Source organism: Tachypleus tridentatus, chromosome 7 (genome assembly GCF_004210375.1).
Source record: "Tachypleus tridentatus isolate NWPU-2018 chromosome 7, ASM421037v1, whole genome shotgun sequence".
In the NCBI taxonomy this organism is placed as follows: domain Eukaryota; kingdom Metazoa; phylum Arthropoda; class Merostomata; order Xiphosura; family Limulidae; genus Tachypleus; species Tachypleus tridentatus.
This window is the reverse complement of record NC_134831.1, coordinates 13,541,064-13,568,985: the sequence shown is the minus strand read 5'-3', so window position 1 is coordinate 13,568,985 and position 27,922 is coordinate 13,541,064. Positions and strand designations below refer to the sequence as shown.

Genomic DNA, 27,922 nt, shown 5'->3' with positions numbered 1-27,922 from the left:
CTTAAATATTTACATAAATGAACAAGCTTCTAAAAACTCAAAATAAATCATGCATTTATCAGACTACAAAAAGGACTCACTTTCATTAGAATATGATGCAAGTATATGTTAAATGAAGTTGAAGAACTCCTTTTACATTTGTTTTTGAATAAATCTTTAAACAAGTCCCCATACTGGAATAAATTGTACTTTATCACAAAGTCACCTGAAAATACTGCATATTTTCATAAGTTAACAAATATATTGACCCAAGCTTTTTAAAAGTTGGATCAGAAAAGTACAGGGAATCCTTCAGATATATTGGTATCGACAGCCAATATGGAGATTGACCACAGGCTTAGGTGTGAAGTTCTACTGTGAGGTAAGTATTTATCTAAGATACATTTTTAGATAAGAAGAATGTTAACTTCAAAAATGCTACTCACCTCTTATGAGAACTGATAACTAGAATCCCATTATAAGTCATAACTGTTACTATTTTAGCTTGGAAGAAGGAGTCACTCAGGCCAAATTATGTATTTTCAAACCAAGATACACAAAGTAAGAGATTTCTTTGTAATTCTATTTTAAATACATTACCTTACCTCTATACAAAGATTACAAGAATTCTCTTAATGAATTATAGCATGAATTTAGAAGTATGCAAGAGGCAAGCAAAACTGTCACTGATATGGTACAGTACTGACAAATCTGACAAACACTTTACAAAACCAGAAAAGCCAAAGAATCCACCAAACCTTGAGAGTATCCACAAGTATCATGAGAAAATGAAAAAGTACTAAAAAGTGCCTAAGATAGGAAGGTTATACAGGATAACTTGTGGAGCAGTAACTGCTTTTGGGTGCAAACTCTAGGTGAGTTGGCATGGAATGACCCATAAGGAAAACAATTTACTTGAGTTATATATTATTCAAATTGCATGCGATTAACAGCTATACACATACCAATTCTTGGTATATTGTGCCATCAGAGTATGATCTTTCCTAAAAAATGTGTAACGGAAATTAACAATGTGTTTGTTGAACTTTAACATCTCTCTTCCCTATGGGTCAAGACCACTGGGACACCATGTACACAAGTCTCATGACTGTAAAGATAGCCCAGCAAAAAATACTAACTACATCTGCACCAGAGAGTAAGAAAAGATTCCTATGCTGTTTCGTAAGTCCATAAAATTAACATCCCATAATGATGCCACGTTATTACATATAGCTTCCATAATGTAGTAAAGAACAATAACAAAAGTAACAAAAGGGAGTATCAGAAAAATTAACTTAAAAAAAAACAAAAACAGCAGAGCTAAAAAAATTAAGAAACCAGGGGCTAAAAACACAGGAAGATTATCCTCATTTTGACATTCAAAACATTTTCCAAGTGACAATGACCTATCATACAGAAGTCGAAAAACAAAGCTAGTTGTCACACTCAATGTGGAACATTGAATTTTTTTTTTCTCCAAGCCTGCCAAGTTAGCACTTTTTTTCTAAATAAACCCTCTGAAGAAGCTGATCAAACTGTCATAAGTATTACCAAAGCAAGATCACCAAACAAAAATTCTGAAGGTTTAAGTGTAATTTTTGAAGAGCTTTAAAAAAAAATTAAACAAGTACTGATCAATAACAAACAGTGTATGTGAATATGTGAATAATAATAATGCCATATGAAAGTTGGAACACCAAAATGTCAAACAACTCTATAGGAATAACTCTTCTTTTAGTTTATGAATTCCAATACATCGTGAGAGTTGTATTTGCCTCATCTATTTAAGTAGAAACATTAAAGAAAATAAAAGAATTTTTTTTAATCACCAAAAAGTCAGAACAATATTGTTCAATTTATTTAACAGAATTTAACCTAACAACTTTTACCACATCAAATAACAAAAACGTGAATATGCACATAAACAATGCATGTCAAGATAGAAAAAATAAACTGATATATATTCTACAGCATTAGTAATAAAAAATAATGTTTAAATAACTTACTTATTCAAATATTAAAAGGAAAACACATTATAACTATATCCATGCCTTCCTAACTGTATTTGGTGTAGCACGTCTTTTGAGACGTTTTCAGCAGATAGTGATTACACATTACACACTAAATAAAATACATTCTTGTTTAAACTGTTTATGTATCATGACAATCTATGTGACAAAAAAAAGTATCAATGTACATTTCTGACAGACCACAAGAGCATAAACAGCTGACAGCCAAGAATGTATTTATGTTATATTGGTGACAATCCATTAGCTTGACCAATGTATCTATGAAACATTCATATGATGCAATATTTCACTCTCACTATAACTTCACATACATTAATGGAAGAAAGAAAGAAAAAAAATACATTTTCTTCATAATATTCTACAACATATATAATACCTGGAATATAAGTTGGAGGAGTTGATGGTAAATAGTTTGCAGCTGTAAAAGCTGTGCCTGGGTAAGAAGGATATGGGAGACTCATATTAGGATGGTGAGCAACTTGTGGATAAGCTGAAGCAGTTGGGTTGCTGGCCCCATATCCTGGATATTCTGCACAAATAAAAATACAAAATTAAACTAATCATATTTTCAGACTTGTATTCAAGATATCCTACAGATAATGTACACAAAGTTAAAATGTTTCATAAATGTACCAAAATATTACCTTTAAACCACCGTTTCTTCTAATTTAGGTATACATATTTCAGAATTATTACTTAACAAAAAATATGCATTATAAAGACCATTTCATTTGTTATCAATAAACTTAAAAGTTGAGATACTGGTTTTTTTTCAAGGTAATTTCATAATTCAAAAATACTCTGTAGAATTACCATACATAGACCTGCCAATAGAAATTTTTGAAAAATTGTAATCCCTAGCAGGACAAGGAAAAAAATTGCAAAAAGTGTTAACATAAATGGTGTGACCATTAATTATGTTTTATTTAATACTTACTAATTATAATGTACCACTGATAAAGTGCCCTATAAGTAGCACTCTTGACTCTCTTTAGAAAATCATCTGTAAATTGTTGAAAGAAACATGGTTTTTGTGCCACCTCCACTTTTTTTTATCAGTACTAATTCTAAGGTAGAGTTTGATGCTGATCCTCTAAAGTTTGTCCTATTTTTGCAAACAAGCAAAAAAACCCTCTCAGACCTGCAGTGTGGTACAACAAGGACAGACTTCATTACTTTTATTCATATCTGAAAATTATCTTCCAGTTTTCCAATACTACAGCAACACTTGTCTGCTGGGTCACACATCTACAACAGTCAATGGATCAGCCTGGTAGGTGAGAAGTTGGTGCTGAAGATAATTGATTGTACTGGCTCCAAGGTGCATCTCTCACAATGAGTGGTTTGAATTTTACAAAAAAGTACTTACTGATTCCAAAGAACAACTTTTTCCAACAAATATGACTGCTACTTCTGCCTGTTTCAGAGCTGGGCCCTGTAGTCAGAACTTAGCCTTTATATATCCCAATGCAGTTTCAAAGTAATTTCTTACATCTTTATACCAAAAGCTTGCTTCCCTTTATGAAGCTTTGCAAGGAACAGTTCAAACACATAACTAATTACAAAATTCTACTATCTTAACTGAAGTTTTTTTCCCTTAAAATTTGCCCAAAATATGTGAACAAATCAAAACTGGAGGGGGTGTCAAAAGACTGCTTAACAAATCCTTAAATCAAGCAAACAGGATTCTCTGCAAGCAATGTATGAGTGGGTCCTCAGACTGTAGTTTCAAATTATACTTGTCAAAGACTAACACAAACATTCAGAAACAAAGCACACATACCACATCTCCTTGATGTAAGTAACTTGTATAGTCTTTCCTGTTGCAAATAAGTTTCCCGATATATGGTGTCAGATGCATCCCATACCTTCTCACTTGACTTGGCAATTTTGTCTGCTACTTTCTTAGAGGAACCATCCAAAGATCCAGATTCCTGTCCAGGAAACACATTAACAGACTGACTGTACTTGGAAGTTTTCTTTGCACTTTTCTATACAACCACTCTTTCTCCACTGACAACTTTGAATAGCATGAAACATACTTTGCCTTCACATTTTTTTTCATCATGTTTGGCTACAAATAACTGCTTCAAAAAGGACCACTCTCAACTAACCCTCATAGGCATTTTTCATGAGACAGCCAGTGTGTGCACACATGCTTTTGAGTAGTTTGAGTCTCTACATCACACAGATTATGATATTCTTTAAGTTTTTTGTCTCTTGCACTCTTGTCCAAATAGGAATAAATGTTAACAATAATTTCATCAAGCATTCTTTGCTGCCAAAAGAATGGGGTTTGCCTATGTCACCCCATAAACAAAATTTCAGTATTAAGCTTCAAAAGATAAACTGCAACTCCCTTTTTTTTTCCTGTCATCACATTTATGTTGTCAACAGTTAATCATAAACAATTTCACAATCTAAAAATTTTGAGACTAGTTCTTCTTAAAGAGGTCCTGAAATATTCCTACCAGTTGATTTTCCAATGAAATTGGGATTAGAAAGTAGTGCACATACTACCTTTTCCTTGTTGTCACCAAAGTATATCAGAACAATAGGATACAGTTTACTGTCAATGTTATTACTACCAACAGCAGACAAGTTAAAAATAATTACATCTAAACTATAAGAGTAGGAAGGTCCTGTACATGTATAAATTCTAACTATCATATCAGCACTTTCAATGTTCTTGTAAGAAATAATTCAAAATATCTTGGAAAATCATTTATATGTAGATACACGTATTTAAAAAAAAAAAAATCTCCCTTAATGTCTCTTTTTGCTTTACAGAAACTCCACTTGCTATATGAAGTTAGAATCGAACAGGACTTCACCAAGCAAAAGCTTAGCTATTAATTCTTTTTTCTTAAGGAAACAGCAATACATGATTATTAAAAGTACAGTAGTAAATTTTATTAATAAGACATAGTTAAATAAATACTGTTTATATTTGTTTTAGTGGAAAATATTTCTTTGCAATATCTCTTTCAACAAGGTTGAAATGGCATCATTAGGCTTATGACTGTATGTTACTTACATGTGCATGTAACATGACTTTCTAGTCAATAGCTAGAAGCATAATATACAGAGTGTTCGGAAAGTCACTGTGCACTTATATATTTATTAACTGATATGTTTCAATATAGAATACAGGAGGTAAATATGAATGATAATTATAAACAATGTTGAAAGTGACCCCCATTGGCATCAATACAGGCTCAGATCCTTCTTATTTTGTTTCTAAACACTGCTATCAGTTGCTGGCTTGAAATAGGCTGAATAAAATATGCTTACAACTCTGCACAGTGACTTTCTGAGCACCCTGTATAACAGCATAGTATAAAACTCTCTCATATGATCATTTTTGTGTTATTAAAAATAGTAAATTTACCAATAAAAAAATAAACTGTTTTAAGTTCAAAAACATTCATTAGCTAGCAATAATTTATATCTAAAATATATTTCAAATATGATGAAACTTTGTAGAATGGATGGTAACTGCCTGTTGTGGAGATACAAGTGTGGAGGATGACATTTTAAAAGTCATCTGCCTTGTATCTTCAGAAGACAAAAGGCGAAATATTTTTGAAACATCGTCCTATACACTTCTGTCTCCACAACAGGAAGTTGCCATCCATTCTACAAAGTTTCATCATGAACATTCTGCCTAAACAATCTATCAAAGAATATTTCAAATAGTTTATATTGAGTTACTTTTTATAAATGCTATTGAAAAAGTGACCTAAAGTGCCATCAACCTGAAAAAAAATGTTAAAGGATCTTATGGCAAGATTTTGGCTTAAGACCATGAGATCTTAGTTTTCCTTATCCAAATAAACATGCTTTAGAGAGATACCTCTTTACAGAACTGATAACCATTATCTAATGACACTTCCAATACATTTATGTACACATGTACAGCCTTGAACCAAACTCCCACCAATACAAACTAATGTGTACTACATCAGTCTACAAACTAATAGTAATTATACCATAGCCCTCCACCAATAGGAAGTTGTCACATCTTCTGTATATAATAAACCACATAAGCACTCGAACTTCAACAAAGGCTCATTCTTGATGATACAAAAGAAACATACTTGAAGTAAGAAAGAATGATGGAGGTTCATTCTGTAAAAGTGAGTATCTATCATAAAAATATTTATATACAGAATGTTAACTGCAAAAGTGCCACTCATATCTTCACAAAATTGATAACTAAAATACCACTGACAAGATGGTGAAGAGGCCAGTGTAGGTAAATAAACTAAAAGTATGAGCTCCTTTATGAAATGTTAGTGCCAAAAAGAGAAAATTAATGGTGCATATCAACAAATAGATGACAGGAGCCTAACAGAAAGTTACACAGTAGAAAACCACATCCTTCTCATACTGGAAATACTCTTTGCCCAATAATAGTACAAGAGAAAAATTACTGTCAAAAGAAGCATGTTATGCTAAAGTGTCATACAGGTAAGCAGATATGAGGTTGCTCAACTGATTATTATATCTCTTGCATTCAGATGATTATGGGTATGTGATGTTGCTATTGAAATAAGTCAGATTATGTAACACAATTTAAATATTTGTATGAATTATGTACCAGAATAAGCAGGTTCAGGGAGAATCTTTGTTAAATGACTTTGCAAACAATCTTTTATCAGACTTTCAAAAACTTTTCTCATGACTGATGTAACACTAATAAGCCTATAGTTACTCGGACAATGTTTATCACCTCCTCAACAAACAAGGAGTTATATCAGTCAACTTCCAACACTTCACACTCGTCTCTATACCAAGACTTACAAAACACAGAACCAAGTAGCTCACATATCCAACCTTTAACCTTGTTGAAAATTCTTGGGGAAATATTATATGGCCAGGAGTTTTATCCTTTTGTAATATTTCCAATTTATTATTAACAAGCTCAGATTTAATGTGATGATTTTATTCAATCCTGTTTATACCTAGCAACTGTCCAAGAGGAGAAATTTTGCTTAAGTCTTCATTAGCAACAACTGAATAAAAAAGTACAATTTAATAACACAGCCATCTCATAATCTCCAAAATGAGCTTTCATGTATAATTCCACAAATGCCCCATTCCAACTCTAATATTTCATTTACCCTTAATATATTTAAATAAAATTGTACACTTTCAGCCAATCTTTTTCCATATAGTTTCAGACTTCTTAGTTTCCAATTTTACTATCTCAATCTTCAATAGTTCTCTTAAATATCCAATCATTACAGTTACTATAAACTTATATTTATGATGCTTTTCTTTAATTTTACCCTTTGTGAAACAACCTGGTTAACTTTTCACTTGTAATCACTTTTTTTTTTTTCTATAAGGAACATACCTACCTTAAATATTTTAAAGTTTTTTACACTTAATTGCAATCTCCAAGTAATTCAGTTGCCTAATTCATGATATCAAACCTAATTCAGGTACTTTCATCCAGATGTTACTTAATCTCTAATTTATCAACCATTTTTAATTAGAAACTAACAACAAATCTAAAACACCATTATTCTTAACATGTTCGCTCACCACTGGTAAAGAAAGCCATCCTAAAGAGTTTCTATAAAAGACTCCAAAATTACCTTGTCTATATCAAAGATATTAAAATCCCCATAAATATGACCTTGTTTAACAGATGAATTATCAATTTTGTCAGTTTCATTTGGTGGTTTCCAACAAAAAGTACAACAGCCTACTATCCCTTATAACCCCTAACAGTGTTAAATGCTGCCAGTTTTAATATCATCAACTTTGAACTTGTTTTTCTTGCATTTTATATATAAAGCCACTCCTCCCAACTTTTGAGTATTCTATAGCTATTACACAACCTATAATCCTATATTTCAAAAATGTTTGTAATCATAATTGTCAACATTTAACTAGATCTCAACCATTCCCATTACATGAAAATTCTCTAAGCCATCTAGTGCTCTAGATTCATTTTTTAATACTTCTAAGCTTTACAATAACAACAGTTTAACATACCATTAAAGCTATTACTTCACCTTGTTCTTTCCCTTATCACTTTCACTACATATTATTCCTTCATTTAGCTAACTCTCACCACTGTGTAATCCTAGTTTAAGATTGCTTTTAGAGCAGAGTTAATAACCCTTGCAAACAAGCTACCCAATCCCTATTTAATGCTCTTCACTATGGATCTTCCTATGGTCAGAGGCCAAAAAGTACATCATCATGTTTGTTGACTTACCTTAACTGTTTTATTAATCTACTATTTTATGAATATATCTCATTACGTTTTGGTATCAAATTGTAAATTACAAATCAAATGTTAGTATTATACATTAGTTCATTCCTGAAGTTAAAAGTAAATGTTTCTTAAAAATTCCTAAATACTGATTTTTCTGTTTCATGTTGTATACTGAATGCATCTTTGGTTCAAAATTAAATGTTTGTGATGTCCAACTTCAAAGTTCTTAGTTTCTTACAAAATAAAAACTAAAATTACCAATACTGACAAACTAAAATATATAATAAGAGCCTCCTATCTTTTATTTCTGATAATTACAGCAACACTTTCAGTATTGACTTAAGGAAGCATATGACTACAGCAACACTAAGTTCTATAGGTAGTATATGATTACATCACTATATTTAGTGAAACAAAGTGGCTCTCACCTCTTCTCTTATTGTTGGAAATATTTCCTTACATACTCCCACATTGCTCTCTTATGGCTTTATAACCAATGAAAACTTCAGAATTTTCCCCATGTTTTTTTCAGGCTCTTGGGGTTAAAAAGTTCCCAAGATTATTTATTTCATGCCTTAACTTTAAGGAAAGTGTAAATGTTATTCAAAATAAAGATCAATAATTTTATGTGATCTAAGCTACTTAGACCAAACATTTGTGTTTTTTTACTATAATTTTCCATAATTCTACAACAAAAAAGAATAATTCATGTCTAATCCATAATTTTTATGGTGATTATCAGAGCAACTGAATCAATCAAATCCATAGACATACAACAGGAAAATTTTTTTATAACCAAAAACATTTGATAATTACCTGAAAGCTATAAAGATTTCACATAAAAAATGTGGCAATTTGCTGGTGCATAATGGTATTTTCCATTTTAATATCAAAATTACACTGTAATTTGAACATTCAACACTCAAAAGAAAAAAATGCACAAGCAAATAATTAGTCAAAAAATTTTAAAACTTGTTTAAAAACCTGATATTTTGTATACAATAGCTTTCTAACATGTACTAATGATCCACAAAATTCTGTGAATATATGTACTTTGTATAAAAAGTTATAGTATAGCACTATAACAAGTGTAAAATGGTTATAAGGTTGTAACATAGGAGTTAAAACCATCCAATCCCAAATGACCCCCTTTTCCCATTGAACTAGTGCCAAAAATCTAAGTAGCTAACATACTATATTCTTGCACAATAACTTAATGGCCTACTTCTAATTTCATCCCCATGACTCAAGTCTCAGGTGTATACCTGAGAGAATTAAGTTATTATGACCCTTTAATTTTAATACTTCTACATTAGCTCCTATGATGTAACCTTCACTACATCATTATCCCATATGTGCACTAAAAATACACTGCTAGAACTCTTTACAATATTGCTCACCCTGTCGGCTATATCCTCCATACCTACTGCTCAATAGCATAATATAATTCTTCTCTCTATGTACTCTACAGACTGCTTTATTATTCGTTATCCTAGAGAATCACCTACTGCTAAGACACTTGGCATGTTCTATAGAAAGTGTTGATAAGAGTTCTAGTGCAATATCTATATTATTTTTATTTATGATGCATGTGTATCATAAGCACACAAGAATGAATGTTAAACTTGCACACAAGCATCCTCAGTAGTGAAAGTGTTAAAACACATTGGTAGGTTGTCTTCAATTAGAATACTGTCTACAGTTTTAGTCTCCTTATTAGAAAGAGCTCAGAACATGGCTACAAGCATGATTCCAGGAATGGGGATGTTACAAAGTTGGAAAAGGCTAAAATCTCTTATTCTTTTTTGTGAAAAGAGGGTAACTAGTTGTTTGTTGTTGTTTTTTTATCTCGTTTACAAAATTATACACATGGATCAATACGATAAAGCCCTCAATTTTCTTTGTGCTATATGCTGAAGTCAATAGGATGAGAAAACACAAGCTAAAAATTATGATCAGACAGTCTAGATTCCAGTTAAAGAGCTGGTAAAATAAGTACAAAGAAAAAATGACTAAATTGAAATCAGGTTTCAAAAACTTGAGTTATGAATAATAGTCTGAAATCTTGAAATTTTCTTTAGTTTAAAAGATCAAGTTGTAGTTTAATGCAAATACACATTAAAAACTGTTAGGAATTTGTCATACCAACTTTACAGTCTAAAGAATTATTTGACATTTTCAGTTGCCAATCCTTTTGACTTTTGGAAAAAAAACAAAAACTATGGCACATTCTATTATACTTACAATAATGGCAGACTATATGTAAAGCAATAATCCTTATAATGCATATAAGACTGCTAAATATAAAATGTTTATTTTACCATTGATCCCTATACCAAAATATCAGTTTTAAATTATTTCATCTGCTACAACTATTAAAAGTTTCACATTATATTCCACTCGATTTTTAAACAGCTCAGAAGAATGTAGTTCATTATTAAACATATTATCTTAAAAGTTTGAACAAATTACTCACTGTAATTAAAGCATCTTATATAATAGTTCACTAGCAAATAGCTTGAAAAAAAAAACATACGTTTAATGTACTATAACTTTAAATTCAATAAAATATAATAAAACTAATTATATTAAATTTAAATTTCAAAGGAAGAAATAAAGTTCAGGAACCAGATTAACATCATTTTATGTTCCTTGTTCTTATCTTTAAACTATGGCACGTATTAGAAATTACATTAAATTATCATCCTCCTAAAATAATTTATATAACTAATATAATTAAAAACTTATACAGCTGATAAGTTAAAACTATAGTAAAAACAATAATACAATAATATTTCATAGAGTTAACAATAATATCATAAAACTGTAACATTAGAAATTTTTAAAATGTCTGACATTTCATATGTAATTAGCACAATTTACTGACATAGTAAACGACGTACGCCGTAGAGTGAGATTATCATTAATTATATTTATACTTTAAACTTGTAAAATTACATTTAATAATTTAATATAATGCGCTGTAATGTTAATACGATAATAATAGTTATAATAATAATATTATTTTATTTATAATTTTATATTTTTAAGCATCAAACTTCAAAAGTTAAGTTAGGCCTAACTTTCACCTAAGATTCAGACAGCCATAAATTTCACGTTTTCCCTTAATAATATTTTATTGTTATTTTTATAAAAATGAATTACATCATATATTTTTATAAATGAAATAGGTATCATTATATTCACGTACCTTTTTTTTCAGATGACATTTTAAAAAAAGAGAGATAACGTACATAGGATTAAGCCTTTAGTGACTATATCTGCTTAATTCCTTAACTGACACTGCTCCTGAATGTTTGAAAACTTTACCCTAGGTGCCTCGATTCGCCCTACAATACCTAGGTTACATAACGTTGACGTCATATATATACGATTAAATTTAGAAGCAAGAACGCTGTACCGAGATTATTATACCCACAGAAATATTGATTGCGAACACAAATTGTAGTTAGATCTTCCGACAAACAGGATAAATCATGTATTACATAAACAAATAAGGACCAATAAGATTGACCATTTTCTGTTCAAAAGAAAACCACATTCTTTCGTAAAGAGAGAATAAACATTTAACAGTAAAAATTGCCCATTCTCTTTACCCCAAATTGTGAGATAAGGCTTTTGACTCTGATAGAAAACATTTGCTGTTTAGTATTATCACTTAAATAAGTTTTTAAAAAATCAAATGAAGTTATTGTTTAATCACGACTGTTTTTAAATAGACTGTACTTATAATCATTTCATATTGGCGTTTTGTTTAGTTTGTTATGAAATAATTATAGGTATAGTCTAATATATACGTAAAAACGCTCCTCTACGTAAAAAATTTTCTCAACCCAAGCGAGCCATTTTAACATATATATTTTTCTCTACAAGTGAGTTTTCTCGACATCACTGATTATAGGTATAGTCTATTTAAAAACAGTTTTGATTGAACACTAAATACATCTGATTTTCTAAACTTAGTTAAGTGAAAATACTAAACAGCAAATACTATCTACCAACATACTGCTAAAAATATATATTCGTATCTCGAATAAAAAATAACAAGATGCAAACAACATATCAACATAAGATCAATTAGTAACAATGAATAAGTTCAATCTAAAACAAAATAATAACACAATTCACCAAAAGTACTGTAAGCTACTATTAATATTATGTGACGCCTGAACTTAAAAGATTCCAGCCAAACATAATTATATAGCGTAACTGAAATATGCATAGTTTATTTGGCAAATACACAATAATCTAGGTTAGAAGAAAAGTATAAGCTCAAGTGGCGGTTTTTAGTAGAAATAAAACTACAAAATGCCCATTCAGTAAGAACACCAATATAACATATTTGTAATAATATTATTAGCTGTCTTTATAATGTTGTAATATGTATTTTAGTTAGGTATTTGCATAAAGTGTATGACGTTAAGATCAAGTAAGTTCCAGGAGTTTCCTGATTAATTACAGAATATAAATATAACATTACTTAAAGAGTGATCTCGAAGATAGTCAAGGAGAAAGAGATATAATTTTTTGAAGAAAGAGGGTCGAATTAATCAGTTTGTTTTTGTGAAGTATTTACATTTGTGTTTCCTATCACATTTATTGTATCACTTTTTACAAGTGAGTTTATTTATTTTATGTTAAATAAACATCATTTCTAACATAGGCCAACAGTTTAAACGTTATACAAGTGTTCAAGCTTGTAAAAACATTAAAGGAGGAAATAAAGTAATTTAGTATCGTTATGTGAACTGGATATTGAATTATTTTCACCACATAGTTTTAAAGAATTCTCCAATGAAAGATAAAAATATCTTACGCTTATAGGTTGATTCATTTATTATTGCTACTGTATTAAGTTCGCAGTAATTCAAATATCGTATCACACAGTGTTAAAATAGTCTACCCTGTTTTACTATGTACAGATTTTCAAATGCCACAAAATTTATATATACGTATATAACATACAGGCAGCGGCGTATTTAGGTAGAAGTTAGAGGGGGCTCAGCGTCAAAATCTATGGATATCCGCCTTCCTTAGACGACTCAAAGAGAGATTCACAGGTGGGGATGGTAATAAGCCGTGGTTGGATGGGTTGACCAGTGAAGACAGCAATATCATCCAAGGACAGACACAATTCAGTCAGCTGTGCCTGGGTACAAAGGCCTAAAGGAACAATAGCAAACTGTCTATTCTGATAAACTATAGCTCACCAACGAAAGAAAACACAATTTCTGGTGGGATGCTGTGGTAAAGATCGAAGTTTCGAAGTATACAGTAAAGACAGTTTCCATTGGCGGAGGTTCATGAGACTCAGTGTACAAAATCTGGACTGGAGAACTGCATAAAACTCCCGTACAGACCCGAAACTACAGATGGTGAACGAGGTTCAACATTTTCATGGTTGAGGTTCTGGCAGAGCCGTAGACCAGAAACCAATCTCGATTGAATGAGGATACGATGGAATTTTAGTATAGAACATTGATCTTTATAGAAGTGCTATATGTACAAAAAAAAAAAAAAGGCTTTTGCTGAGAGTATCGGCAGTGCTCTGGGCATCAGCAACTTCCTGGCCATTGGGAAGCAAGATCGAAAGGGGGACAGAAGTATACCCGCTGACCTTACGAATATTGCCTTATATGACTTTCGAACTGGTGGCAGAAGAGATGCTGGTTATAAATTTAATCCAATATTCCTTCTGACTTTGACGTCTTACCCGCCGAGCATGAGAATGTGCACAGGTTCACTGAAAATCAATGCAATTTGAAAGTGTGGGATACTTGTGAAAGGTATCCTAGGCCTATTTTTTAAGTCTTCTGTGCCATGTGTTTGTTTGTTTGTTTTGGAATTTCGCACAAAGCTACTCGAGGGCTATCTGTGCTAGCCGTCCCTAATTTAGCAGTGTAAGACTAGAGGGAAGGCAGCTAGTCATCACCACCCACCGCCAACTCTTGGGCTACTCTTTTACCAACGAATAGTGGGATTGACCGTTACATTATACGCCCCCATGGCTGGGAGGGCGAGCATGTTTAGCGCGACGCGGGCGCGAACCCGCGACCCTCGGTTTACGAGTCGCACGCCTTACGCGCTTGGCCATGCCAGGCCTACTGTGCCATGTGACAGACAGGATTCCACCACGGACGAGGATATTATGGAAAACGTGTCGAGATTTCAGGAATAGAACGAGCAGCTGCTTGGACAATAAAGTCGGTTACTGCTGCCACACAGTCGTCTAGTCCCCCCCTGGGACAGTAGTAAGTCTACAGATTTATAACACTAAAATCTTGGGTTTGATTTTCCTCGAGAGAAACAGCAGATAGTTCGAAGTGGCTTTGCTATAAGAAAAAATACACACACAATAGTCTATTGGTGGCTCATAGAAAATGGCAGGATCAAGTTCCGAGAGTGCAGTGAAAAAGGGCAAGTTGACATGATCCAGCTTCCACCAGGGGAGGCAGATCAGATGACATTAATCATGGCCAGCCTCTATCAAAATGATAGGAAAATGATCACTGCCCCGTGAGTTACTGTAAACCCACGAAGAAAAGTTAGAGAAAATGTTTGTTTGTTTTGAATTAAACATAAAGCTGCACAAAGGGCTATTTGTGCTCTGACCACCACAAGTATTTTAACCTGGTTTCTAGCGGTGAGTCTGGAGACACACCACTATACCACTGGGGGGTTAGAGAAAAGTGAAGGAGAGCAGACAGAGAGATCAATAGTTGTGAAAGACTGACTACGTGTATGAAACTAAGTATAAGTACTAGTACTGAAGAGAGAAATGTTGTGATCTGAGAGCATACTCTACAAAGTGATCCCTCCCATCAATATCAGCACCTACCCAAAAAGGATTATATCCATTAAAATCCCCGAGTGTTAAAAACAGAGATGGCAACTGTTCAATGCGAACATCAAGGTCCGATTGATCATATGTCTCTCCAAGAGACAGGTAGAGAGAACAAATAGTGATGGTACGAACCAAGGAAATATGGATAGTTATGGCCTCAAAGGGTGTATCAAGAGGCAAATATAGAGTGGGCATGTGCTATCCGACCAGTAGTACCACACCTCCAAGCATTCGTCCATCACACAGCCTGTCATTGTGGTATAGAGAAAACTGCCAAAAAGGTGACTATATAAACAGGTTTCAAAAACGTTTCCTGTAAGGAAAGACACGCGTGATGATAAGAATTGATCAGCACCTTCATTTTATCCAGATTTGAATGGCGACCTCGACAGTTCCACTGTATCAAAGTAGTCGTTTTCACTTTGGTGGAGAATTCGGCAGAGAGCCCTTCTGTTTTTGACTGTGCTTTTCTCTTTATTAGGAGGTCTATTGACCTCCATGGATTATGCTCTGGGTTGAATGAGTAAATTTCTGTCCATGGACGAAGATTCCAGCGACTAAGGGCGTGAATGAATAATCGCTCTGAATCTCAGCACCAGAGAAGAAAATGGATCTGAGGAAATTCCAATCCAGAGCCAAAGGAAGTGGATCTAGGGAGCTACTGGAAGGAGTAGTGGGGCAGAGATGGGAGTAGACATTAACTCATCAACTCTTTTAAACAAGGAGGGCAAAAGACTTTTCAGGTGGTTTGAAAATGACTCCGTTGGAGGCGCAAAGAGATTTGTCTGCACTCCCACTGTAGCAGTGGGACAGAGTGCAGCAGCATATGTCCAAGATAGAATGTGGGACAATAATTTTCAAGCCTCTGGGTTAGATATTGTTTACAGTCTTCAAACGTTGCACCTTTTTCTCCTCCATCCATTTAGGGCAAAAACTAGAGTAAGAAGGGTGTGAACCACTACAGCTAACACAGTGTAGTTCCACTTCACACTCATAAACATCATGGTCTTTGCCACCACAAAGAGCACATGTTAATGAATCAGGACATGATGTCTTTGCATGACTGAACCATTAACACTGGAAACATCTCTGAGGGTTGGGAATATAGCCATACCTTATACTTCAAATAACCTACTTTTACTGCAGCATGTGGAGATGGGGATATGAACGTCAAAATCAGAACATTGGTAGGTAGCATAATTCCATTTTTGCAAGTAGAGATTCAGCGCACTGCAGAAACGCCTTGGCTTGTGAAACCAGCAAGGATTGCCGACTCTGGAATGCTCTTCATCCATCTCAACTATAACTCTTCTGGAATAATTCAAAGTTGCATGGGGAGCAATCTCAATGGGTATATCCACAATGGCCTTCAATTTCAAGAGGAGTTTGGTATGTTGTGGTGAAGATGTTTCCACCACAATGTCTCCAGAGCATAAGTTCTTTACTCACTTGGATGAGCCAGCAAGCTCCTCTAATCTCTTTTGAATATAAAAAAGAAAAAGGGAGACACCTGTCCTAAGGATTTCTTGGATAAGGAAGACATTAGAAATCAAGGTGTAAAACCCGATTGTGATGGTGACTGTACGACAGAGTTGCCAATGCAAGGTTGTTTTTTCATTTTTATTTTTCTTGGATGGAGCTATCATAAATAGAGTACATTTCAGTGCTCACTGTCCCTACACACCATGGAGCCCTACAATGTTAAATGAATACATTGCAGCAATGCCAGTTTCATGAGCACTATACCCAAACACCAGCATCAGACACAATATCCACAACACCTGTTGAGAAGGCCAATACTTAGTTGACCCTATCATTAGTGGACCAGGCAATTGACCATGGGTGGATCACCCAACAACTGGTAGTCTACAGGAATTCAAGGCCAAAGTGATGTGTCAGGGTTGGACCCCTTATCTACCAAGGTCCTTTCCTCTCCTTCATGGGTTGTCATGCATGACAAGTACATCAGTGGATGTTCAGATCTCAGTAGAGGTAAATTCAAAGAACAGAACCTTCTCTGTAAGTTTCCTTCATCTCATTTTGAAATCCACCTTGAGGGGGTTCTAATTTCATATTAGCATTGTCATTTCAGAGTAAAAATGTTTTATGTCTGGATAATACCACTTTTATAGTATTTTGTGTAATGTAACTCACCACTGTATCTTTAATAAAAGGGTTGTGTGTTTTCTTATAGCAAAATCACATTTGGCTATCTGCTGAGTCCACCTGCTGTCCTAGCAGGGGCAATAAAAGGGTTGAATCATCCATGTTGCATGTGTGTTTACAGGAGTGAGAAAAAGTAAAGAGTATTTTGTGATCAATGTGAAGGTACACATTTTATTGATTTTAACTTTAAAGTTAATGTCAACTTGGAAATAAGCCTGAAGTAAAGTAGGAGGAAACATGTGGTACACAAACATACCATGCATTTTCTATCTTCTTGTTTTTTGTATAGACATTTTTGAAATTTGTCAGTTGTGCAGGTGTATGTGGATTTTTTTTTTATATATAACACATGGTTTGGAAATTCTTAAATTTGTTAGTGTTTTAGTTGCCTTTGTTCTGTGTCCTTTCATATTAGAAACACTAATTCTTTCTGTGAGGGGAAATAGCTATAAAGTTGAACCTTGCATATGAAAGCAGACAGTTATTTTGTCTTTAATTATCAGTCAGGTTATATCTCAAGGTTACAACCTCCCTTATTTTCTAATGAGAATGACCAGTCACATAGTATGCACTAGTCATCTTGCATAAGTCTTACATTACCTTTTCAAATAAGTAAAGTAAAGAAACAGTGTGGAGCAATATTTCAATGAAGACAAGAAAATAATTCCAATCCATTACAAGCAACCATCTATCATTTCAAGAAGATGTACACAGTTTTTTGTGAATAATAGATTTTTCATTGTATTTTGTACAAATGTTTTCAGTTTTTAATTTCTTTCTCCTAAGCTCAGTTACTCAGAGAACATAGAACCACTCTGTAATAAATATCTCACTTGAATATCAATTTTTTTATCCCATCTCATTGCTCCATAAGAAATCAGTTTGATCTGAAAGTACTACTGACTTATCTCTTAGTTTGCAACAAATTGTTTTAAAAATGCAAAATATACATTATACATTTTTGCATCAATGTCAGAAACTTGTATAAAGCAGAATTGTTGATCCATCTGGTTATAGAGTCCATGACTCATGCCCCACTGCCATAAAATCATGGTCTGAACTTCAAAGCAAAAGGTACACTGCAGAGTGATGATCCAATATCACTGATTAAGTGTATTCAATAAGTTAATTTTGGGTAATGTTGATTAGTTGCACTTTCTACAGTCTTTCAGTTCAAAATTATGGGTGGCTACTATTGCATAAATATCCAAAACAAACCATCAGCCTGATATCTTGATGTTGTAAGGAACTTGCAAAACAAATTTCGATGACATTTAGTATAACATAGTAAATTCAGTAAATCATCAAAAAGTGAGTTTAAATAGAATAGCAACTGGTTGATGTTCAGCAGCCATTTACACTTTTTTTGTATAAGAATCTGACACTAAAAATGAAAGTGATGTTTAAAACTGAATGTAACATGAGTACCTCTCATCACCTTGGTATCGTCATATCTGGAGATGACTCTGGTACCTTTGTTAATTACCCAAATTCAGTAAGTTGGTATGGCAAATGACTTACACACCATTTCTCTGAACTTATGAAAATAAATGCTATGAAACTAAATTTGTTAGTTAAATAATAAAGTCCATTGTGCAGGTGTATGTGGATTTTTTTTTATATATATAGCACATGGTTTGGAAATTCTTAAATTTGTTATTGTTTTAGTTGCCTTTGTTTATAATAAATCTAATTATTTCAAAATGTTCATTGTACTATTAAATTCTCAGGTAATTAATAATGTATGATTTTATTACGATTTGTATTTCTACTTTCATACTTGGTGAGCTGTGGCACACGTGCATGCCTATGTTCCAAGTTGTGTTGGTTGGAGTCAATATTGTGCTTTATAGATAACGTAACAAAACTTCTCTGTATTTCACATCAATGGGATTATTACATTTATTTTTTTATTTAATTTCTCAACTTGTGAAATCCCCATTACAGCTACTACGTTTTTATTTTTATTATCTGACTCTTAGCTGTCAAAATTTGGTAAGCAAGTTATAAAATTTAAGATGTGTTTAGTGTCTTAAATTTATTAAAGCGCTCATCATCTCAATATATCTCATGTTACACTTATAAATTCAAAATTCTTTTCCCAATTTTGCTGACATTGCTGGATTTGCAGCTTGTTGAACTAGCTTCTATATTTAATAGTCGTTCTGGTGAATACAATGTTAGTTGAAATACTACTTCTCTCATACAACAAATGTTACAGATACATAGTTCTTTGGAAAATGACTCTTGCACATGAACTTAGACAATATATGGTAAAATACTTTTCCCAACAGATTTTATTGCTTTCATTTTATGCAATTATGACAAACTCAAAATATAGGTCCTTCCATTATGCAATGATACATAAAACTAATGTAACTGTTTATCAACTAGAAGTTATAAATACTTATTAAAAAGGCATATAACTACCACAACCAAAAATCTAGCAATGATAAAATATTTTTATAAATTTGGTTTGAGTCTGATATTTGTTAATATTGTAATAAGTTTAAGCATAGGTTAGTGATCTAATAAAATTAAACATACCTTTCAAATTATTTGAGAGACATATTCTTGAAAAAAAATATATTATACTAAAAATGACCTAAGTAATGTCAAACCAATCTTGTGCTAATTTCATTTCTGTAAACTGAATCTTTATAAATTAAATATGTATTGCGGCACACATACTTTAGTAGCTCGCTGTCAAAACTACTGCTCAAGAATGATTGGTCTAGTAATGAAATCAATTGGAGTTCACACAGGTGGCAGTGGAACTGCATTTATTATCAGGTAGATAACACTAGGTTTAACTGTTAAAAGTGCTAGGGTTTTACTTCTATTTTCCCTGGATGTAATTTATCAATCTTGCTAATCATACATTTTTTACTATTGTTAATTCTGGAGTCCTGATATTTATCAAGCAGTGCATTAAAAGGAGTGGTATTGGATAAAAAAAAATCATATACGTTAAAGCAATTTAAGATAAGTTTTCTTTTAATTTTCCAACTTGTATTTTTAATTTCAAAGAAAGGATAAAAAGATCAGAAATTTTCTGGGAGCAGTTCAAATATTATAAAAATAAATACTTCTAGTTGAGCTTTCCAAACCTCTAAGAGAGCAAAACTACATTTTTAATGTTCAGTATACCAAATTAATCACAAAATTAATAATTCTAAGTATTTGGTCTGACACATACAAATTGCACTAGGAAAAAAAAAGGTAATATCTGACTAGGTCCAAACAAGAAAATGGAGGGGGGAAAATCACATTCCAAACAGTGGAATAATAAACATTACACTTTGTATGAAAATAACACTAGTAATTAACTTCCCAATAAAATATCCATCTATCACTTTATAAATAATAAAACAATTATAAACAACAAAATCACTCCTCTTCTCTATCTTTTAAGTATAAAAGATACCACATCCTTAAAAACAAACTGAAATACATCATTGCCATTATAATAAAATAATAGAAACTAATTTTAAAGTACTAAAATCTGATCACACTTCCTCACAAATCTTCATAATTTTAATGTTTCAGTAGAAACATTAATTTAACACCTTTTTAATTTTTTTGTGTGTGACTAAAAAAGTAGTACATATCCATATTATAATCAGCAATAAGAATACCTTCAAAATTAGATTATCATATAGTTTTAAAGACAAGTTTTGTTACTTGCTTAGTGCAAAGTGACACAACTGGCTACCTGTATTCCACCCACTGTGGAAAATCAAAGCCTAGAATTTAGCATTGTAAGCCCATAAACTTACCACTGAATCACTGCTAAACTAGACAAAGACTACCTTTCTGTTGCATCACCATTTAATTGTCTATACAGTAATTTGGCAAATTAATTCACTTACTATTCAATTGTTGTTTCAATTTTTATCTTATGCAAAAATTAGTTAAACCTGTTTTAAAGAGTATTAAGCAATACATTTATAGGTTTAAGTTCTAGAAAAATAAAACAGAAGTAACATAAATCTAAAGTTGGAAGATCACAGAATAAACTAACCAATGTATATCACGTACCCCATAAAAGTAACTACTCAGTTTTGTAGCCATTACATTATTAAAAATCATTAACCTTTTAACCAGTAAATATACCTAAAAAATAACTTCTTGATTTGGAAAATATAAACAATATATGCCTCAAAATAACAAATTAATTCATTAACTTATGTAAAAATGATTAAAAATACAACAATCATATACCCTTGAAATAACAAATGATTTGGCAGTCTTCACATTATTCAAAAACTAATGAAAATATTTGTTATATTAAAAGTGATGATGTAACAATTGTGGTCTTGAGAAGTTCATTCTTTAGAACCTAACACTCCTTTTATTGTTCAATGCCCATAGTCCACAAGAGTTTCCTTTCTGTTTTTTACAGTAACAACTTCTAAGCCACTGTAAGTATTTGAGGTGCTGATAAGACCACCAAAATTCAGCCTGTCATTTCCTTGGGGAGAAAAAGAGAGAAAACAATATTTATTTGAAATTTAACTTTTTTTCAAAGTTATTATAACATCACCTCAATACCTTGAATATTAATTTTTAGTTAAGTGATCAAAAGACTGTTCTTAATACTACAAAATGCCTCTTCCATTAAGATACACTAAACTATTTCACTCTAGTTTATTTTCTACTTGTTTTTTTGTTCTAAACATGTAACACTAACTGTTTGGTTCACACATGAAGTTTAAAACTTAATATTAATTGCAAAGAACACAAGGTATGCGAAAATATGGATGGAAACAGCAACCACATTTTTGTCTTTTAGTTTAATTTAACCTGATATGTCACTTAAGTCTACAAAAAAAAGTTCCCAAAACATAAACTTTATAGGCATGTGAAAATAATACTTCCAAGTGTAGTCAGAGAGGCAAATAAATAACTAATATTTTTTCTTTCTTATGCCAGCATGTAATATAATGCAACATCTATATATTATCTTTCTTCTGTGTTTTCACTATCCTGTTGCTATTCCTCGATAAAATTGAAAGTGGAAAAAAAATAATCAAAAACCAAAAATATTTTTTTATAAGGTAGGTGAAGATGTGATATTGCTAATTTACTTTTTTTTAACAAATAGAAATTTCTATAACAAAACATCTTATTATAATGACTATAATTATAAACTGCACATTTAAATATGAAAGAAAAATAACATGAAATATTTTGTATTTAACATTATCATTCCATAAGAATCAAATGGATACTATGTATAGATCAAACTCTTAATTACCTCAATTAGATACTGCTCATGTTAAAAAAAAATCATTTTTATATTTTGTCATTAAAGGTCCATACACAGGTTTGATTACTTTGAAAAAAAACTTGTGTGAAAGGATATCCAGGACACTGAGAAATACTAGACAAATTAGAAGTAGAAAGGAGTAAAGTGAAAACCTTAGCTCTCTTCCCTAAAATTAGGAATATTTCTTCATAATAAAAATTGTATATTTGTTTTTGAATTTCTCACAAAGCTACACAAAGACTCTCTGCACTAGCCCTCCCTAATTTAGCAGTGTAAGACTAGAGGTAGGCCAGTTAGTCATCACCACCCACCACCAACTCTTGGGTTACTCTTTTACTAACAAATAATGAGATTGACCATTATACTATAATGCCCCCTTGTCTGAAATGGTAAGCATATTTGGTGTGACAGGGATTCAAACCCATGACCTTCATGTTACAAGTCAAACACCCTAACCATCTAACCATGCTGGGGCTTTATGAAAAAAGGTAAACTAGAAAAGTTTTATTTTTCTTAATAATGTACTAAAAGGGCAATCTACACTTAATCATCCATAATGTTGAACTGACACACTATAAAAGAATACAGCTAATCAGCAACACCCACTTCCATCTCTTGTCTTATCAATGTGTGATTTGATCATTGCTTTTATAGTACACCCATAGCCCTAAAATGTGCTGCACATTTTTATAGTAAAGGCATATAACAACTATGAAACCTTAAATTCACAGTCCTTGTGTACCAGTCCAACTAGAAAAGTTAAAACTATTCTAAAGTCAAATAAAATACCCTTTTCCAACCCTTAAAGACAATAATCACAGTAATAAACCAATAGATGATTTCATGGTAAGATAAAAATTTTATTAAATGTAAAAGTGCAAAAGCTTCTAGTTTTAATTTTTTGGAAAACAGCATAACTTTCATATTTGCAAATATTTTTGTAACATATGGAACACTGTTAAAATTATATATATCACACAACAAAGCACCTAAATTAAAATTACATTTTCCGAATCAAATTCTATTGGAAAATTTGAAAAATTCCATCTTAGAAATTGTAGTTCCAAATACTTAATTACACTGCTTCTCTCTTTTGGGGGTTAAAAATACTCAAACTAATCTATAATTAACTATTGCCAAAATATGTGTCTGATCAAATCCAGGTTTTAATTTCCATTAAAAAAAATACTAGATGCTTGTAGTTTTTCCATTAAGTTCATTTTAATTACTTATTTCTTTTATATACTTCCTTTTCTTTGAAATAAAAAGTTTGAAAACAAAATATAATTTTTGACTGTATCAGTGACAGTTTCCAAGTAATGTGTCAGTTTAACTTGCCAAATTTTACTACATTTTTAATTTCTTTATTTCTGGTGTGTCAGCAGAAATAGCTATTACAGCAATAGTAGCCCAACTGGCATTTGTGGACTATAGAAATATTGGTCAAAATATAATTTTATTACATGATCAGAAAGTTACTCTACACTTTTTACATTTTTATCCCATTATGTTTTCAAACAAGTCCTCTTTTTTTTCATATTTATTAATTCAAAGCAGTTCTTTATTCTAAGACTAGCATTATTAAGTAAATATTGTTATGTCAGAAAGTTCTAAGAAATTAGAATGTGAAATTAATGTATAAAAATTAACACAACACAGTTTTAATCCTTGCAACAGACTTATTTGATAAAAATTGAAATTTAATGATGAACATCATAGTCAAGGAAGTTACAACAAATATTTGGCATTGTGTATAGTAACAAACAATTATACTGTTCTCTGAAATATTCAAGAAGTAAATGTTTGTTGCTGCACACACACACACACATCAAACGCTCATTCTTCCTGCTGCCACACTGCTGTTCATCATTAAGTTCCAATCTTTCATTTTAGAAAATATATATGACAGCACTGTAAAAAATGAAGATAAAATATTTCACACTTGAGTTTATGAATATAAATTTTCAGAAAATGATTAATAGTGCCACTAAATGCTTATTTACAAATGAAACAAGTAAAGAAAGGCACTCAGAAAAAGCTACAATTTTTCTATACAAAAACTCAAAATAAAACACTATTGGAAGTGTATTGCATAAATCTCCAAAACAGAAAATTATGCAAGTTCCCACCTAAATAACTGAAGATATTACACAAACTTCTTATATTTACTTCTAAATATAAGACTCTGAATTCACTATCTTACTTCACAGGATGTTTGAATAAAACATTATCAGGGTAAGATCTGCATTGCTACACATAAGTAAATAAAAATACCAATTCCAAAACCAGAACAGTATCTTTTTCAAACAACATACATATACACTTTTTTTCCAAGGAAAGTTTCTATAAATCAATAATTTTAAGACAGACTTCAGTATACCATTGCAACAATGAATTTTAAATACATTTTTGAAAACTTCAAATTATAATATTAAGATTTTATTTTACTTACTTCGAATTTATAATTGCTTTCAACAGTGTGAGTAATAAAACTGGACTGAAGACAATTATTAGGTAAAAAGTTTCACATGACTAACTAATCCAATCGATCGATTTCTTGTTCACCTAACACCAAAGCTGCTGATAACAAAAGCATAACTTTTTGTTTTAAGTGTGGTAAGAAAATTAGCCTTAATTTATAATTCTGTTTTTTTAACGATAATGTCTTTCATTTGTTAAACGTTACATATTTTTTGTGTTTTTTTTTTTCAATTTTAAGAGGCATTTCTGCTCTGAGTTTCAGCCAACTTGCTAAACTATTGTCTCACTTGTGGCTATTCAGAAATAGCATACTGCTCAATGCAGTATGTTAAATATCACTTATACAACTGAAACCTTATACTAACCAATTTGCAATTTTATCATTAACAAGTTTTATTCCTGCCTACATAGAATATACCAACTACTTACGCAAGTTCCATTTAAGTCCAGTGGTGGTAACACGCTGACATGGTTCTCCTAATGGTATCAGACCACAATGAAGATGGTGAACAGATGTAGGTACATGAATTTTATGTTGACCCTTGTAAATAAAACTATTATAAGTACACAACATTACATAAATAAATATCATTATACCAAATTAGATAACACTAAACACAAAAATAACTCAATACACTTGGTCCTCATTAAACTCTGTAAAAGGAATAACTCAAACTGAGGTTCAATAAATAAACAGTAACACACAGGTCTCTTAAAACAGAAAGTTTATGGGAGTAGACTATGAATGGTTTAATTAATTTTATCTCAGCATTCTCTCAGAATAAAATGGATGTTTATGTGTGTGTACGTGTTTGGCCAATATAGATGTATTGACCAAACTTTTACATAAAGAAAGAACCCCATTTATTACACTAAATATTCAATTCTTTTAGTATTTCATAATCTTTAATAATGAAGAAAATATGCATGTTAACATCAACTTCATTTTATACTTTTTTTTAAAAACTCAAAATCAAACATGTTTTAAGTTGACACTTTTAAAACGTTTACTTAATCTAATTACAATAAACAAAAACACTGTCAAGTTCTAATCAAACTGTGTCCGAAAGTTATCAGACCCTTGTACCTAACTAATAGTTTACCTCATCAAGCAGCCAGAGTATTGAATAACCCGAAAACAAAAATACTGGAAGACAAGTGATATCTTTAGCTAAGTAGAGAGTATTTAAGTTGGACAGAACATGGTCCATACGTCCACCATTACGGCAAACAATAAGGAATGAGTCAGCCTAAAACAAAAATTAACATAGGTTAGAAACATGGAAAAAAATTAAGAATTTTTCAAATAACAGTTTCATGTTGATATAAAATATAAAAAACAAAACCTCGAAAAAGTTAGCAAACAATAATAGGAGAGGCAAAAAGAGGAAGTCACACGTACAAAAAAGAGCCAAGTTTATAAAACACTTATTATCATGACAGGAAATGTAATAATTACATATTCTAATCACTGATAAAAACACATTGTATATATACTGTTGTTTACAAAAAAGTTACATACTTTGTGCACACAATTACAAAAGTAGATCATCACATAAACAAGGTTATGATGAATAATTTTCTGGAGAATAATTATGCCCTACTTGTATGCCATATAGATATTCACCTCTCCACAGAACAATCAGCTACCACCTCAGGGTTAAAATGTTTGTATATTAACTAAACTGCTTAAAGAACTCTCACTTCTGTATATAATAATGTCCTGTCCTAGTCCATGTTGCTAAGCAACATCAGACCACACATTTCCACTAATAAGAGGGTGAAACAATTTCCTTGCATAGTACTTCTTGGGAATTTTGTGTAAACCAAAAGCTCATTCCTGATGAAGCAAATAGACAAACTGGAAGTGTGGAAGTAGGATAAGTGATTTTGTGGATAGGTATAAACCCATATGAAATAAATTTTCAAGCAAGGAAGCTGTCAACTTCAGACCACAATATTCATTTTTAAGAATCGTTAAAGCTAACAGTAAATGTTTAAAAGTAGGAAGACATTCTACACTATTTCCTAAGCAGTTATGTTTCCAATATACTTAAAAACAAATCTAGAGAAAAAGATTCTACACAAGTTACAATTTTTTTGGTCACAAACCTTCAGAGTTTCAACTCTTAAAGCTATGTTTCTTCCTCTCCCATACTTGCTGTATGTAATTTACGATTATGAACTCTGTGGTCATCATACAGTGTTATAATGCTTTATTTTTAATTCTTAGATATGCACTTTCATGCTAAATTTTCTTTATGGATAGCTCATTACCGAAATCAAAGGAAGTTTTTTTTACTATTCCCTTTTCTTCACATTCTTTATTTGTTACATTTATAATAGGGTTTGGTTGGAATGTTTCATTTTTGGATCATTTCCATGTTCACTTAGTTTCGTGCCATTTTATACGTTACATACATTTACTACTTCACACAAATCTGGATAGTAGGTGTATGCTTTTAATGGCTTTAAAACCTTTTTAAGTGTGTGTGTGTGTGTGTGTTTTCTTATAGTAAAGTCACATGGGGCTTTCTGCTGTAATAGTGGGGTTAATTTTTTTTTTTTAAGTATCAGAAGTTTTTAATATTGACTGACTGGCATGTGCTTTTGAATTTTCAAACATTTTTTTGAAATAAATATTTCACAAAAAGTATATTTGAAGAACATAAGTATCTTCTAAATCAACCAGTCAATTTAAAATGAGACAATTTAAATTTTATATCACAATTAAATTAATGTTGAATCCTTGACAATAATAACTACTTTGTAGAAAAATGGAAAACCTATTGAGCACAAAATCTTAAACATAAACTAGAATCAAAAATAGTTGTATAATGTATATCTGAATATGCATAGGGTTGGTTTAATGGACCCTATATTGGTGAAATAAT

The 27,922-nt window shown here is 31.7% G+C and overlaps 2 protein-coding genes across 5 annotated transcripts in view; both read right to left on the bottom strand.

Annotated features, from left to right (window-relative positions):
• The window catches only part of LOC143255152 (DAZ-associated protein 2-like), a 38,198-nt gene extending 26,583 nt beyond the window's left edge, over positions 1-11,615 (bottom strand). For all 4 annotated transcript variants that reach the window (XM_076510388.1, XM_076510389.1, XM_076510390.1 and 1 more), the window contains exons 1-2: positions 11,456-11,615; positions 2,386-2,538 (exon numbers count right to left, since the gene is read on the bottom strand). In XM_076510388.1, coding sequence (XP_076366503.1) covers positions 2,386-2,538; positions 11,456-11,474 — 172 coding nt within the window. In that variant the 5' untranslated portion in view covers positions 11,475-11,615. The remainder of the gene's footprint in view (positions 1-2,385; positions 2,539-11,455) is intronic.
• Positions 11,616-19,554: 7,939 nt separating this feature from the next.
• LOC143255150 (thiamine pyrophosphokinase 1-like) overlaps positions 19,555-27,922 on the bottom strand; it is a 31,710-nt gene continuing 23,342 nt past the window's right edge. Inside the window, exons 5-7 of the mRNA XM_076510383.1 lie at positions 26,132-26,278; positions 25,458-25,569; positions 19,555-21,749 (exon numbers count right to left, since the gene is read on the bottom strand). Of these exons, the coding sequence (XP_076366498.1) occupies positions 21,637-21,749; positions 25,458-25,569; positions 26,132-26,278 (372 nt within the window). The 3' untranslated portion in view covers positions 19,555-21,636. The remainder of the gene's footprint in view (positions 21,750-25,457; positions 25,570-26,131; positions 26,279-27,922) is intronic.